Source organism: Merops nubicus, unplaced genomic scaffold (genome assembly GCF_000691845.1).
Source record: "Merops nubicus isolate BGI_N331 unplaced genomic scaffold, ASM69184v1 scaffold5861, whole genome shotgun sequence".
NCBI classification, from domain to species: Eukaryota; Metazoa; Chordata; class Aves; order Coraciiformes; family Meropidae; genus Merops; species Merops nubicus.
This window is the reverse complement of record NW_008588881.1, coordinates 18,003-34,600: the sequence shown is the minus strand read 5'-3', so window position 1 is coordinate 34,600 and position 16,598 is coordinate 18,003. Positions and strand designations below refer to the sequence as shown.

At 38.6% G+C, this 16,598-nt stretch overlaps 1 protein-coding gene across 1 annotated transcript in view; it reads right to left on the bottom strand.

The window, feature by feature from the left end:
• The window catches only part of LOC103781662 (DENN domain-containing protein 1A-like), a gene marked incomplete at both ends in the record, with an annotated part of 34,270 nt that extends 22,138 nt beyond the window's left edge, over positions 1–12,132 (bottom strand). Inside the window, 4 exons of the mRNA XM_008949382.1 lie at positions 2,041–2,151; positions 8,739–8,792; positions 10,982–11,062; positions 12,063–12,132. Coding sequence (XP_008947630.1) covers positions 2,041–2,151; positions 8,739–8,792; positions 10,982–11,062; positions 12,063–12,132 — 316 coding nt within the window. The remainder of the gene's footprint in view (positions 1–2,040; positions 2,152–8,738; positions 8,793–10,981; positions 11,063–12,062) is intronic.
• Between the last annotated feature and the right edge of the window lie 4,466 nt (positions 12,133–16,598).

Below are 16,598 nucleotides of genomic sequence, written 5' to 3'. Positions count from 1 at the left end.
TAATTCTTCCATAGGTTCAGTACACGTGTATAAAATGGCTAATAAATACAGCCTCACTCAGTTACCTCTAAAACTTACTCAACTTAACTATACGAAGGATATTCAAATCAAAACTGGAATTTTATATGATGTGTTATAGTACGGAATTAGTTCCACCATAAAAGACTTGCTATCCAGAACTGCTTAATTTTTTCTCTCTTACCTGTTATTAAATTGAAGCCTTAAGTTGAAGTGTGCCATGCCTCAAGTTAAAAGACATTGGCCACAAGTAGGTCCCTTACACTTTTGTTAAAAACCTAAAAATAAAAACAAAGAACCCAATCCCCCTCATCACCACCCCACCCTCACTCCACTTTGAGAATTCTCTGGTTGGTACGTTTCCAGTTACAAGGTCTTGGCTTCCGCTGAGCACAGTTTGAAATAAAATAATGCAGCTTGTTCCTGCTGCTGGAACACGCCGAGCAGAGCGCAGGGGAGGAATCGCTGGCGCTGCCCCAACACTTCAAACCTGTCTTACACTGTCACTCCAATCTTGGAGCAGCTTATATATAAAGTTGTAAGATAACACACAGTATGAGTACCCCTCCCCAGTGGAGAACCAGACATGCTTTTATCTTGGACAGAGGCAAAAGGGAGAGACATAGCAGAAAGATAGGAAGGAAAACACAACCCTACTTGTGAAATGGCTCATTAAGGAAGGCAAAGTGACAGGTAAGTAATTCTTCTTCCTGGGCTCTGTCACAAAAGGGAGAGATTCCACCAACCAACCACACAGATTCTGAAATGCTTTGGATTGCCGTTCTCTTCTTCACTCCTCTCTGATAATTTACTCTTCTTTTCATTCTTTAGGTTTCTGAAACAAACACCTCCCTCTTTCTCTTTATTCAATTACCAGGCCTGGATGTGTTTTTCTTTATTTTAGTAGGGAGGACACAGACCACTTGGGAAATATAAAAGTTAAGATTTTACAAGTTTTCTATGACATTAAACTTTATGACATCTAAATCCTTTCAGTTAAATGTGGGGATTGTAAAAATTTAATAATTATTAATAGGTCCCAGAGATCATTCTAACCTTCCTAGATTCACTTACCTTTCAAAATAATATTGTAATAATTATTCCTAGATTAAGTATGAAGTCTTACCTCTTTCATTTTTCTGCCCTATATTGACAGACCATCCTTACAGAATTTTATACACATAATTTCAGCCGTCCATAGTACTTACAACTCCATGAAGTAGTTTTAATCTCAAACCCAGTGTAGGTCACAGTGATGCAATAAGGGACTAGTTAATACCATACAACAAGGAAATGGAAGCTTGCATTTCAGAAAGGGCCACTCAAGTACTTAGTCCATAGCACTGGAGAGCAAAATTAGTTAAACCACCTTATGCTTGTCATTCATAAATGAAAGCAATCAATAGCCATTTACAGAGCAAACAAAACGAAAACTTAACATTTGCTTTTATGAAGAAAATCACAGTCTTATTGACTGATAAACCTTGAAATGTGTAACACAAAACTTTGAACTAAATCAAGGTGTGCCTGCTTGTTTTGATGTCCAGAATTTTTAGAAGAGATTGCAAGGGAGTATGCAGTAGCTTTGATCTCTCAGACACTTGATGGAGCCTAAGTAGCATTAAGACTACACCTTATCAAACAAAATTGTCAAAATGTGGATTATCAATGTATGTTAGCCCACTCCTTTCGTCCATCCAGAGGAGGTCATTGGAACATTCATTTGACAGTATCATTTATCTGGGTGGTTATTTTCCTGTCAAGTAAATTATGAGAAAGGGATTTCACTACAGCATAAACGTTTGTATATTTGTGTACCAATCAACCCGAAGAATTCCTGTATCCAAAAAACCCTTTTTGATTTGAACATTAGAGGCTGACAGAAGTTCAGTAAAATCATCAGAGAACCACAGGATTGAGGTTGGAAGGGGGGCCTGGAGATTATCAGATCATTTCCTATATGTGACTGTCATTTTTAAAGCAGTACTTTGAACAGAAGAAATTATTCTGCATTTTACTTACAGTGCTCAGCTTACTACAACAAATGAGGATGCGGCGTTCGTACAGCATACTGGCATAGAGATGCAGCATGTTGTTGACATCAACTGCTACAAAATACTCTGTCAGATTTCTCTGGGAAGAAAGAAAATAATTTTTGATTCATGATATTATAAACACAAGCATCCTTAAACAAACAAACAAAAGAGCAACACAGATTTCATCCTCTTATTACGTTACATCCAGTACGTGGCTTAATGAAAGAAAGCAGCATGTCATCTTACATCAGAGTACTTTTAACCACAGCATCTTTCCCCTGACTTTTAGGGAGCTAGGTCTTGGAATAATAAAATTGATGATGTTTCACAGACAGCTTCTTAAATACAATATACTCCTCTGAGAAAAAAACAAACAAACATGTTCCGTCAATTTGCTCTCTGAGAGGACAGTTCTGATATGACCAACCCAAATGTAAGCCCAGTCTATGCAAGAACAATTCCTGGAGCTGGAAATACACATGGGCATTTAACACACAAGCTAAAAGCAGTTTCACAGGTTGTCTGAACTTCTCACTTTGTGGACTCAGACACACGCTCACCCTTGGAACTCAGAAAGCATCTCCTTGGGGGACGGGGGAAACTGAGGAAGGAGATAGAGAATTCTCTCTCTCTGAAAATTTCAGTGGATGGCCATCTCTGATGAAGAGGCAGGATTCAAACATCCCATTTTACTTTACTGATCAGTATATGCTCATGTAGTATAACGAAAATGAATTGCAGCAGAATATTATAAGCAAAGTACATGTGCAATTTGCCTTTAAAGTGTAGTTAGAAAAACCAAGTCATGAGCAAGTAACACCACTGAAACTTTACACACACGCTTCCGAGGCTGCACAGGTTTCTTCTGTGATTTTGATGCTTAGAACAGTAAAAAGTACCAACGTAAAAATTATTGTAAATAACTGAAATTCAAACAAGAAAACAGAGCAAGCTGCTTCGGAGGCTACGGCCACTTCATCCCAGCAGCCAGCAACGTTATCCAGTTCTCACTAGCAATGTAATCACCCTGTGCACATACTGCAGTGACATGAATCATGGATCATTTACTAAATATTTAAGATGTCTTCTAATAAACAGCAGAATGCCATCCTAAGAGCTTTACTATCAGAACTAGAAAGCCACCATGTAGGTAACTCGATCAAAAAGTATTATGTTCTACCAGAATGATGAGATTTCACAGGGCAAGGCAAACAAAAAAGGATTTTTGTGTAGGGAGGATATTTTCACTTTTTAAAACATGGAAATAAAAAAAAAGGGGGGGCTGGTGGAGGAAAAAATAATACACCCCGAAATGCTCAATTAAGAAATTTGTTTCCAAATAGCTTCTTACAGATGAGAGGATTGCTATATGATAAAGCCAGTCTTATACAGAAAAGCATGAGAGCAAAATTAGATTAGTCATGAATTCAAGTGCAATCTTAATCATCGTTAAATAAAAAAGTGTAGAAAAGCAAAAAGCAAATATGATTTAGAAACTTAAAGAAGCTCAACAAAGCCTATTAGCACTTTTGACAGATCCAAAGATAACTCTAAAACCACCAATACTTGGCCTGAGAAGTCTGCCAAGATGCTTCATACTGTGCAAAAATATGTTCCACAGCTTGCCATCCAAACAGAAAGAACTAAAGAAAAATTAAGCATTGTATTTAGAAGACTTCTGTACCAGTATGCAGATAGATAAAATCTAACTCATTATGGTTAGCTTCAAGCATGTTATTATAAAACAATCATTCAGGTCTTTGTTAGAGGAAAGCTATAGGGACAGACAGGTATTTTCAAAGAAGAAGAAGAAAAAAAAAAAGCCAACACATTTTGCCAAAAACCTATTAAACTATCATGTACTTTTTCTGTATTTCTCATCCCATCTGTGCTGATTAGCATGATATTTTTGTCTAAACATAAGCTGTCTTCTCTATGGCTCTTCTTTCCCCTCTCACCCATCTTTCTGCGACGCCAAAACACAGTGTATGACGACACAATTACTGCAAATAGTGAGAATTAGAAGAATTTTAAGGTAGCACCGAGCTTCCTTTGATCCCTCCAAAATCAGGGGCATGGCAAAAGGAGCACATAATCCCTGCAGTCTGCCTGAAGAGGTAGATGGGCACGTGCATGGACGTGTTAAGGCAACGGCACCCACCACTTAGGGGAAAATAGACACAGGGACTTGATTTGCAATTATTCTTTCATCAACTTTATTCTACCAAAATACTGCATTTGATGCACAAATGTACCTTCAGATGGAAAGATTTATCAGGTTTTAGTCCTCCCTGCTCGCAGAAATTTGCCAATGACACCTGCAGAGCATGTGGGTGGTATGGTAATGTATTGATACTAAGGAAATTCACGTGTTAGCTCTAAGTTTTATTTATAACAAAGCTGTCATCTTTGAAGATGAAATTGGGACTTACACATGTATTTTGAAAGACATGTCTCGTAAGTGACAAAACCATGAATGAGTTAAATAAATACAAATGAAAGCATTCCAATTTGCAGTATAATTGTTGTGTATTTTATTTCCTAGGATTTAAACCTTTCTAGGGGAGTAAAACGAGGGATTTTCAAAAAATACGAGAACAGGTATATCCTCACTCCTCTCAAAACTCACTGAGAAGCTACAAAATTCCCTTATGCTCCTTTGAAAGTTCACTCCTAGATCAATCGTGTTTGCTCATTTGCTACCTAATGTCAGTAAATGCAAATGCACACTGGCTTCTGAGACAGAAAATAATAATCATGTCCTTCTTCCTCCATTATCTAATGAGAAATTTCTCACTGAAGGAACAAACCAATGCACTCTCTCCTCTGCAAAGAGCGAGCATGGATTATAGCTCATTTATTTCAGTGTCTTCTTGAAGGGCTTCATTTAAAAGACTTCAGTAAATTTCCTAATGGAACAGGTCAATAGAACTGAGTCAGGTTTCCTTCTCTGCCCTCCTATTGGAAATCTCTCACGTTATTTAGAAGCTTGTTTTCTTTGAAGTACCACACATTGAAAATCTAACATGGGTTAGGAAACTGGCTAAGCAGCTAGCACTGTTTTCTAATGCCATGCTGTTGTTTGGGACAACAAAATAATGAAGACAATACACTTTATCAAATGGTGTAAACAGAGAAATAAAAAAGGGGTAGGGGTGTGGATTCTAAGAAAAACAGGTAGCACTACATTATGAGTGAAAAATCAGGTGTTTTGAAATATAGGACTCAGTGATACAAAAGGATACCAGAACATCATCACCAAGAGAATATCATCATCTCAGATTGCTGACTTACCTGATAGTTCTGAAACACAACAGAGACCACCAGGTCACGTGCAGTCTTGCACTGTACTTCCTGCAATGAGCCCCACTTACTTCTGAAGTCACAGGGCATTTACAATTCTATCATATAACTTAAATCTTTTGAAGAAATGAATGCTTAGCTGTTACATAAAAGTGTCCATGCTAAATGTTTGTGTCTCATTAAACATATTGATCTGACACAAAGGCAGATAATCCTAAGAAGTTTGTTAACATTCCAGATAGAGTTCTGTGCAGCTCTCCATTAATCACTGTGTACCACTTCAAAGATTGGCACTACTAAAACTTTTGCTAATATGCATTTAAAATGTAACTGCTGATAAGATATGGAGAGTTTTGAATAAATCAGGCCAATTGATTAAAATCCATGAAGATTTATGCTCATTTAATGTCCTTGTGTTATTTCCTAATAAGCTTTAACTCTACACAAAAGTTGCATTAACAGGCAGATAAATTCCTCATAAGAAATCATACAATACTCATTAGAAAAAGTAAAAAAAAACCAAAATGAAGTAGAAGATGGTCAAATGTAACAACAGTAACACTCGGGCATTTGATTTTTAGTATTTTTTTTCCTTACAACGAGGCAGAGCTTTTTAAATTTGGGGGTGTACATATATCTATGGACAGACATATTTGCTAATTGAACAAAATGTTCTCTCACTTCTATTCCCAGAGGTGCCCTGGTTCCCCCCCGATGCTGAAAGAGCCCATCACTGCACAGGATACCCTCACGGAACCAGTCACCCTCCCTCTGAGGCACATCAGCACCACCCAGTGACTCCCAGGGCACCCTCTGGCATCCATCCCACACCACTCCTCCCACGCAGGCCCGGCCTGGGGCTTTCAGAGCACCCCAGCTCCTCCCGGCCCACGGCCCTGCTTCCACAGCAGCCTCTGACTCTGAGCATTCCATGTCTGCTGCTCCAGTGTTCTGGGAGCCTGACTGATACCTTTCAATAGAAAGCGAACGTCAGCAGCAGATAGAACCAACAGAGCATAAGTACAGCAGCAGCTCCTGCGGCCTTTGCTACGGGCTGTGTTACTGAGCTGGTCCCTATCGGCCAAGGCAGGCCCCGGGCAGACATCCCGTTTAATCCCTGTCACTGGTTTCTCACCACTACTAGCTCCTTTCTCCCTGCCCCGCAATTTGTCAGCCTGAAAAATGGGAGTGAACCTCATTCCTTGCTCTCCAGGTGATATGAGGCTTATCAAACAGAAATGGTTAAAGTTTGAGAGGATTAGCATAAAAGAAATGAACATAAAATATAAACCCTAGAAACAAGTCACTTTGTGTCTGGATTAGGACAGGATTCGATAGCTGGTTTAGATTCAGGAACTGACTCCTGAATTACTCCTAATGTATCGTATTTCTACAAAAATAAAGCACCTTAAAGAAAGAGCACATGTATTAAATTTACTGACAGGATACGTGTCAGTATGAAAAGTCTACAACACAGAAAAGCTAGCAACTATGTTTTAAAACAGATAAAGCCCCAAATGTTATCTGCTATACAAATCATCCACAAAAGAGATGGAATGTCTTGACGATTCCCTTTTCTTCCTTTCATGCCATAAATTGAGGTATATGGTGCTAAGGCAGACCGCAAAATGTTCGAGAAAGAAACCCGAGATGTCAGGCACAGAAATTTGGCTAAGAGACATAGCAAGAGCATATTAAAGAGTATTTAAAAGAAACAAATGCCAGCATTGTCTTCCCACAGATCTATCATCTGCCTAGAAATCTGAGGCATGCTGAAACTTATATAAGACGTATTATATTGTATTTTATTATATTAAGCCTTCATGAGGCTTAAAAAGTCTCCAAAAAAAGTGGCCCTAAAGACACCAGCTACACTTGACGTTTTTAGAACCATCTAACAAATGGACCATTTTTACTGGTCTCTCATGTCATTCTTTTAGAAGGGTCTCACTGTATGCTTTGCAGATCTGCTTTTTTCTACCCATCTCAGTCTGTCCATTAGTACTTTATTCTTAATCCATTTCAGCTTGTAATCAGGAAGGAAGATGTTATCCCAAGGAAAAGATGGACTGCCTGTGCAACTACAGCTGATAACACACACCTTTAGAGCAAACACCCTAGATGTTCATCTCAATCTACACAAAAAGTTTTAAGTAAGGATATACAATATCTGAATTCTGACAGCATCTTAAAAAACAAGGCAAGTTAATACCAAACTTGTATTTGATCTTTCTTAAATACTGGTAAAATGAAGATACTGGTAAACACTGAAGATAGTGAGTATCAAGATTATATCCTTGGCTTGATGAATAAGTAACCATAACACTTTAATAAATAAAACCAGCATACTGTATTGAAACACTTTAAAAAAAAAAAAAAATTCAAACCAGTAAGTTACTCTCCAGCAGGTTCTAGCAATTACTTCCCAAGTTTTGTCTGTAGTTTCAATTTCATGCTGTATGCAGTTAGACACTTAGGAAAACCAACAAAATCATGTAAACAGCGTGAGGTCAGCAAGAGGAGAAAAAAATGTCAGTCTGGATGCAGAAGAAAAAAAATGGCTTCTGTAGTTGTGAAATTACTGTTTCTTTTAAAACAGCAGTTCTTTGGAACTTATGAGAAGAAAACAGACCCTGATTCAAATTATAGCCATAACAGTGAAATACCTCAACAGCTTCTTGTTTTCTTTTTGAGAGAAAATAAAGTCTTGGTAAAGTGGATGAAATTCCTTTCTATCATAATCCTGCATTTTTATGTAAGGGATGACTCTTGTAGTACTCACTCAGATGGCAATCACAAAACTGCCTTGAGATCATTTCCAAGAATTTTTCATAGGCTTATCGTAGCGAGTGAACTTTCACACAAATTAACTCCATCATTGTTCTCTGAAATGCAACCATACTGCCACATCCAGTTACCAAATTACTGTTCTTTCCCAATTTTGAGTAGGCTAAAAATATACAGATTTATTTTACATTTCCTTACTTATTAGAACGAAGAAATCATGGACTGTTAACAGTTATAATAGAGTGGTGATAATAATAAAAGCTTTATATTTTTAAAATAACTATATTGACTTACAGCTTAAGATAATTATGCTAACCATTTTCTGGGCATTTGATATCTTTTCTTAATTTAAGTGGCAAACATTAAACCCTACTGTTTTGTTCTACTTCAAAAGGCCTGTTACTCCTGCAGTTCACAACACAATGCTTGCTTCCCAATACTTATTATAAATTACTCACTCAACATTCACTTCAACATCTAGCATATTTTACAGAATATAATCTACTACCAGGCCAAACAGAGGTAACCGTTGTTCTCTTTGCCTGCTGACATTAAACAGAAATGGTAAGGTGCATGGTCCTTGAGAGTACTCACATTTTCAGGTATACTAGGGAGCTCTCTGGTGTCAGGCACAGTAAAGTAAGAGTGCTATAAAAAGAGCAAATATTGATTATTGCAATATTGTCAAAAGCAATTTATATTTATTGCTTGGTACTAGTAACAGCAGTAGCTCAGCTAAGTAAAAATGACAGAACATTTGTTACTAACTACCAGTATGACTTCATCATGAATTTCAAGAGCTGGATTCCCAGATCACACGTGCAATGTGAAATGCATTAACACAGAAGGTATCAAATGCTCCTGAAAAGTTATATTAGACTTTTTTGTTCTTCAGAGATGCTGATGCAGACAGCCCCACACAATGTCTGACACATGCCGAGGAAACACCGAGGCAGTTGATAATTCAAGCCATCTTTCCACAGCCCACTGCAGGTTGCACAACAGACTAGAGGGAACAGCAGCAGACAGGTCCTTTTCTGCCTTACAGCATCAGTATGTTTTGTTCAAGAAAAAGCTGAAGTTATGGAAATTTACTGAGAAATGCTCCCTAAAGTTTTATGCCTACTTACCTGAAAAATGTTACTAAAGTTATAGGTCACCTTTACATGCCTTAAAAACCTACACGTTGAAAGACAATACTGGTCTCACAATTTCATAATCCATTATACTGTTATCTTTTTTAATAGTCTGCATTCCAAGAGGCTAGATTCACTCTAGTTCCCAATCTGACCATGCATGACTTGCACGACTCTTGGTTAGAGCTTTGGGAAAGGAGAGAATGCAACTAAACTGCTTCTGTAAGTCAATGTTGTATAAAATTTATATTATTTTTAGGATTTTCACAATTTGTCTTAGGGCTACTTATTAATTACTTGCTGAAGCTTTAAAGCCTGTTATATTCTTGGCTTAGTTCCATGATTGGCACAGTTTTCTTATATATATATATCAGACATTTCAGTGCTTCATGAACAGTCTATAACCCGAAATAGCAAGCGAGTATAACAGCTACACTGAATATAGACACTAAATGTATAAACACAAATTTTTGCTTTTTGATATATCACTGTTTTAGTTTGGTTGAAAAGATGCCGTGCAGAGATACAGGAATGGTATATGCAACTATATCACACACACAAAACTCACCCTGACCCGCAAATAGGCTTGTAAACCGCCAAAATAAAAGGCATAGAGACACCAGAGTTAACAGTCCCTTGGCTGCTTTTTTATATCCTTTCTTGCTTCATCGCCCATGAAATGTCTGAGACAAGGGGAGACCGGCAGCATTCCTTGAAACCACTGGTATGAAAAAACTGAAATATCCCAACTGATCGTTGCCTTTTGAGACAGCTCGTCCCCCTTCAACAGAAACGCTGCTCATGAAAGAGCTCGCCCGGGAGGACTGGGACGCTTCCACGGCCAGCTGGTGACCTAGCAAGGCCAAACAACTGTTACCTGTCGACTGACATTACAGGGTGAAGTGATGAGAGTAAGCTGCTTCTTGCCAAAAAGTACTTGAGAAAAAGAAATAAAGGAAATGAGCGGGAGAAGAGAACTGTGGCTGCACACATCACTAGCTTCCATGTGAACTCTAAATGACTAATTGGCAACTGCAGCAATGTGCATCGTAAGTATTTTTTTACCACAGCCTGCAACACAAGATTGTTCTGCAAAAAAACTAATTTGAAGGCAAAGCCCCCAATAGACTAAATTGAAAACACAATCCCATCAATAAAATCACACACCTATTCTTTAAATGTTCTTTGATTAATTTTCTCACAAGATATAAAAATGAAATAAATCCTTTTTGTGCGTGTTTTTTTTTTTTCCTTGGGGGTAGGAAGAAGAGAAGGAATCAGAAAATGTGGTAAACAATTAATACTCAAAATGCTATGACAGGTACATGACCATTTGCTTTCCAGTCTTGTCCCCCTTGCACACTCGCAAGATCTTGGAGTTCTGCAGAAGCACAGGCAATAAATGTCACATTGCTGCTCTGTGACCTCTCACAGGTCACAGACAATATGGTGAGAAATTTCCATGGGGAATATACCCAGTCTTCCTCCAATCAAAGAACAGCATTTCAAAGACATCCGAGGTTAAGGAAAGGGAAACAGAGGGCCCCAAATGTGAAAAGGGGAATTTCACAGCTCTGTATCCTCACAGGAAAACAACATCCAAGTACCAAGTTCCAAAAGAGAATTGCTTTTGACATTCCTCTACTATGGTATGCAATGAACATGGAACACCTTAGTTTACATCTCTCTCACTTCACTTACCACTCCAAGATGAACTGAAGTTCCTGGCTCAGGGATGGTAAGTTTATGAAATGTTTCTAGGAGCTCACTCCTTTGACTATCCTGAAAAAAGAAAAAAAGAAGAAAAGGAACACTAAATAGGCATTGCTACGACAAGCTAAACTCTTAAGACAGAAGAGTTGTGAAACTGGGGACTTAGAGAACTTGCAAGTGTTAAGAAAAATGTGAAATTAGATTTATACATTAGACTATGAACAGAAATAAATGTAGTTTCCTGACAGCCAAGTTTAATAACATGATTATTTTAGAATACATTTTTTTCATATGTATTTCTGCAACCTACTGAGTCACCAACCTATGCACTACATAGTTACTCAGCTTAGAGCAAGCCAGTGTTCACTGCAAGCTCTAAATAACAACTCACTAACTTACAGTAAAGCCAAATGTATTTAATCCATCTAGATGAAGATATCATTCCAAGTGCTTCTAAGCTGGAATGCAAAAGATTCTGACAAATGCAAAATACAATTATTTATTGCCAAAAAATCATAATAAATCAAAGCAACAGCCTCACTGGGAAGATTTCACTTGTAGTTCACATTTTTTCACTGCCTCAAGACTGAATTTTCCTATGTTTTGCTTTAAAACAGCATTCAGGCTGAGGCTAGATGATGCTATGTAGGTAAGCATTTTGCATCAGTAAGCTTAGTTCTACGCCTACTTTACATAACAAGTAAACATAGATAAGAAACTGTCAAAGCTCCATGAAACACTGGAATATGGGAATTGGATGGATGTGCTGAGTACAGTGCAGGCAGTAGAGAAGTCTGCACAGTCTAGGTGACTGGAGAAACCGTTAACTTGTGCTACAGTCACATTCTTGGACTTCACCTTTTTCCAAAAATAATTTTAAAGCATATTTATTTTTCAAGGGCACTTGCCAAGCTTTCATCTCAGCTGAATATATTACATCATCATTCAGGTTAATAACTCACATGGGCACTTCTGATATAAGGACTTCTTAAAACAGCTTGTCTTTATCCTCTCTCCCTCATTTGATATTGGGCCAGGGAAAAGAAGAGTTAGTACTTTAGAATAATACCTGTCCTTTTGCTGAATAATCTGCCAAGACATTGAGGAGCTTATAAAAGACTTCAAACCATGGGAGGTAACTAAAAAAAAAGAAAGAAAAAGTATGCATTTAACTTGCTAAATCTCAGTTAATAAATCCAAGATTGTTGGCTGTTACTATACAGACGCATCCTAACAACAGCCTCCACTGGACATGACACTTTATAAATATCTGTTCAGAAAGCTACGTCAGGCCTTCTGTTTGAAGGAGAACATTGCCAGCAGGTTGAAGCACCCTCTCCTGTGAGGAACGAGCTGCAGTGTTCTCTGTTCTGTGGTGTTCCCAGCCGCTGTGGGCACTGGACACCAAAGCACCACCAGCCGCACATGCGCTTGGCTACCGGCCAGGCCAGCACTGGGGGTGCTCCTTCCTTCTCACCCTGCACACAGCAGACATGCAATGCCATGCAAGCTTTTGATCCATAAGATAAATGTACACTAATGTTCATGTATGGTGGAACATGGCAAATCATAATTATTTCCCACAGTACATGTTGAATCACTGTCTTCTGTACAGCTGAGGGGCCCGGTAAATTGCAGACAGACTGTTGGTTTGGGGTTGAACCCTGATACAACAGGATTTTTTTCAATTGCATAACCAGTATCTCAGGTTTTAACTGTTGTCAAATCTAACTCCATCATTGTATTTAGCTCAGCCCTTAGTTAGGTCAAATAGAAACTTTTCCTTCAGTAAATTTGCAGTCAACTTACAAAAGAAATAAATGAACAAAATTAAAATACAAACATGCAGAAAAATCACATCTTTTTCATTTACATTACATTTCTACTCCATAAAATAAGACAGACAGCTAAGATGTTACTTTCACTAGAGTATGCTTTGGCATGATTTTTGTCCCCTATTTTCATGGCACAGTTCTTTATTTCAATTCCTTTTTAAATACCAAGTCAAGGAATTTCCCCTCAGCTGCAGTGAACAGGAAAGCAAGTTTGCGTGACGCACAAACTGAGTTTTCTTTTAATCACAGATGCTTTCTGAGGCAAATGGATTCTATTTTGATCTAGTTAGACAGGATTTAAAGTTTTTATAAAATATGACTGTATCCCGACAGCTATAAAGAATTGAGTGCCCCACAGTTCCTAACTGTACAGCTTTCAGTAATAAATGAAGTGAGAAGCTATATATGAGACAGATAAAGTGAGTGGCATTCCATCATTAACATTTGTTTGAAGCCTGCAAATGCTACTGTAAAATGTAAGTAGCTTATCAAAATGTACTGATAAACAACTTAACTTTTCATGTTATATGACAGTATTATCATTTAAATTAATATGCTCTAAGCATCTTTACAAACTATGTATTAGAATAGAGCAGAGAGACAATTACCACTTTAAACAGCATTTAAGTTTGGCATTATATTGTAAACAATCAAGACGGATTAGTTAGAAGATAAGTTTCTTTCTTTCTGTTTAGTTAAATAAACTTCAGCAGAGTTAAAAGCCATTACCAGAGTAACAAGAAATCCTCTCAAAACATATCTACTAAGTGGAGATTAAGAACCTGGTAAACAAATCCTTGCAAGGCATCTATCAAAAGTCTGAAAAGGCAGAAAACCAAGGCAGCAGAGAGCTCCCTGACCAAGTATGAAACCAAAACTTATGTCAGGAAGGCGTATTTAAAGGTCTACTTAATTGCTCAGGGAAAGAAATTTTCTTGCTGGAAAACTACATTTATAGAATAAAAATGAGGATATTTTAAAATATTATTGTGTTTATAATGTATGTGTCAGTATAAAAGCAATAAACAAGCCAAGTTACCTCACGTTCTAGTTTGCCAGTTGCCCCCAGCGCTGGCGGGCGAGGACAGAGCAGGTTCCCAGCACCATCTGCAGGTCCCCAAGAGGGACAATGCTGAGCTCTGAACCAAGGTCAGATTGTGTTCTCTTTTCAAAGATTTACTGATATTTACTTTTTTGTCCTGTCAGGGGCCTGGCTGTTCCCAGCTAAATCGTACCTCGCCCCTGTGCGAGGGAGTTCTCTTTATTACTGCAATACACCAAACATGACAAATTTGTAGGTTCTATCCATGAGAAAACACCCAAATCCAGTTTTAATTATTTTGCTCAGCAACTAGAAAATAGCTTCTATGATTCTAATAAAATTAGCCCAGCTAACATTTCATATTCACACCGTGTCAAAACATCAGCAAACCCTCCATACAACAAGAGGGAAGGTACAGCCCTACTTCTGCTGCCTTTCCCTTTTCTCCTCACTAGTACCTTATAGTGAACTTCAGTATTTTCCTTTGTTAAACACTAACTCTTTCTTATTTCAATCCATGTTTTCCAAGTGACAGTTCAGCATCTCAGCACAACCGCCTCTCTGTCCTATTTTAGGAATAAATTCATTTTGTGGAAAGTAGCTTCACAGTTTTGAAGCTGAGGAAATTGGCTGATATTGGAGGCAGATCTCAGCACAATACAACACACGGGGATCTGTGTGGCTCTTGCTCAAGAGAGGTGCAAGACAAGATAAACCAAAACAAACCCACCACAAAATTGCATAAATTACATAGACAATCTCACTTCAATTTTCACCTCCCTCCTTTGTCACTGCAGAATTCAGGATCTCTCTTGTCCTGAAATCTTTGGATATGCTGGAAAAACAATTTATCCTGCCATCTTCGATACTTTTACTTCACTTATTCCATGTGTTTACTACTCAACAGCCAAACAGTTCTGCTTTTATGAGACCAAATTGTGACCCTTTAAAGTTTAAAAAAAAATTAAAAAATCAAGAAATATAGTTATCTGAATTAGTTTCTAGATCTCTGCCAAAAAGGAAAAGAGAAAATATGTGGATTTTTAATTTTGAGGCAGCCTTTAAACACTCCTTCCAAAGAAATAGAGGTTGTATTTATAACCAAAAACTTTCTGTACCTCATGCAACTTAAGTAGCACAACTGGTAGCACTGCTGAAGATTTATGGCTTATGACTTGCTCATATTTAATTTGTAACCAAACACTTCCCCTTCCTCTTAGCTACCTTAGAACTTTTGATTAACTCTTGTTTTCACAGGTCATAGGTTAAACAAAGGAAGGGAAGTGCTCTGGAGTGAAATTGCCCAGAGCACCATAGCATGGGAGCACACAAGCACACACACACATCCCCCTTCAAGCAACACCAAAAAAGTGATGGACCAGAGATTCTTCAAGGGAGCTGAAGTTAAAAGACTGCAATAAGCATAAATCAGATTGCAGTTGAAGAGTAAACAAAAATAACAAGATAATCTGAAATTATTTTTTACTTTTACAGCCGTTTTCCGTTTCCTCACACATATACATACACATTTGCCACAAATCCAGAGAATCAAATCAAAGCCTAACCACACTGGAGCTCTCCAGACTGAGAGCTGGGCTGAGCAGCCCCAGTGCTGGGGACAGGCCAGTCTGAGGGGAAACCAGCCCCAGCACAGGAAAACGGCCCGTTAGGCTGCACAGGGTCTGCACAAACTCCACTGCACAAGCTGCACAGTGCCTTATTCAGTAACTCGTATGTCATCACCTTTTTAGTGCGCTCCTTGCAAGTACAAAACATCATTAGTTACATGTGTCACAGCAATTAGGGTCAGTAAGAATGTTAAGACAACAGCACTGTGCTGCAGCTTGTAAATACAAATGTTTCCAAAATACACCGTTTAAAGAACAGCAGAACCAAGGACTGACAGGCCAGGCTGAGACAACGGGAGAGATGCAGCACCACGAACGAGCGTGACAGCCACGGCGCAGTGCCTGCGGCAGGGGGCTGCCGTGGTGGAGGGGTGGGGTTCACCTGGGCTGGGGAGGAGCCAGGAGCCTTCTGTCCCCCCAGCAGAGCAGCTGGAGGCCACGGCGAGGCTGGAGGATGCAGATGACCTGTGCGCCGGCAGCTGCCAAGGGCCCAGCTCCCCAGCCAGCCCTGCTCACAACCCCAATCTATACTTCAAAAGTTACACAGAACAGAAAATGTCATCACCCAATATTAGCTGCTACCCAGATGAAAATGCTGTACTGCAGTCAATTTAGCTCTGAATTTTTCAACATATTAATCCACTCGTGTGCTTCAACATATGAAAAGAAAGAAACTACCACAGCAGCACACGTGGGGTTGCACTTTCTGACCTCCAGCGAAGACTGCAACCAAAACTGGAGAGTATTAAGTTAGCCCCTAAAATACAGCAACTTGAAATAAAGTAACTGCATTTATATACACATATACACACCCAAACCACGCACGTACACACACGTGCACATTATCAGTCCCCAGCAAGAGGGATGCAGCAAGAGGTGACCCAACAGAACTTCCTTTGGCAATATGAAGTTGCCAACAGCAATGAAACAAAGCAGAAAAGGGGATTTCCAGGATCCTCCTACTCTCACTGAACACTTAATATAAAAGCTTTTACAGACAAAACAGATCAATTATTAGCATTTTTAACAATCAACTTGCTAGTTTGGTGTTTGTTTTTTCAATAATTAAAAAAGAAATCCCTCTGCAGCTGACTCACATT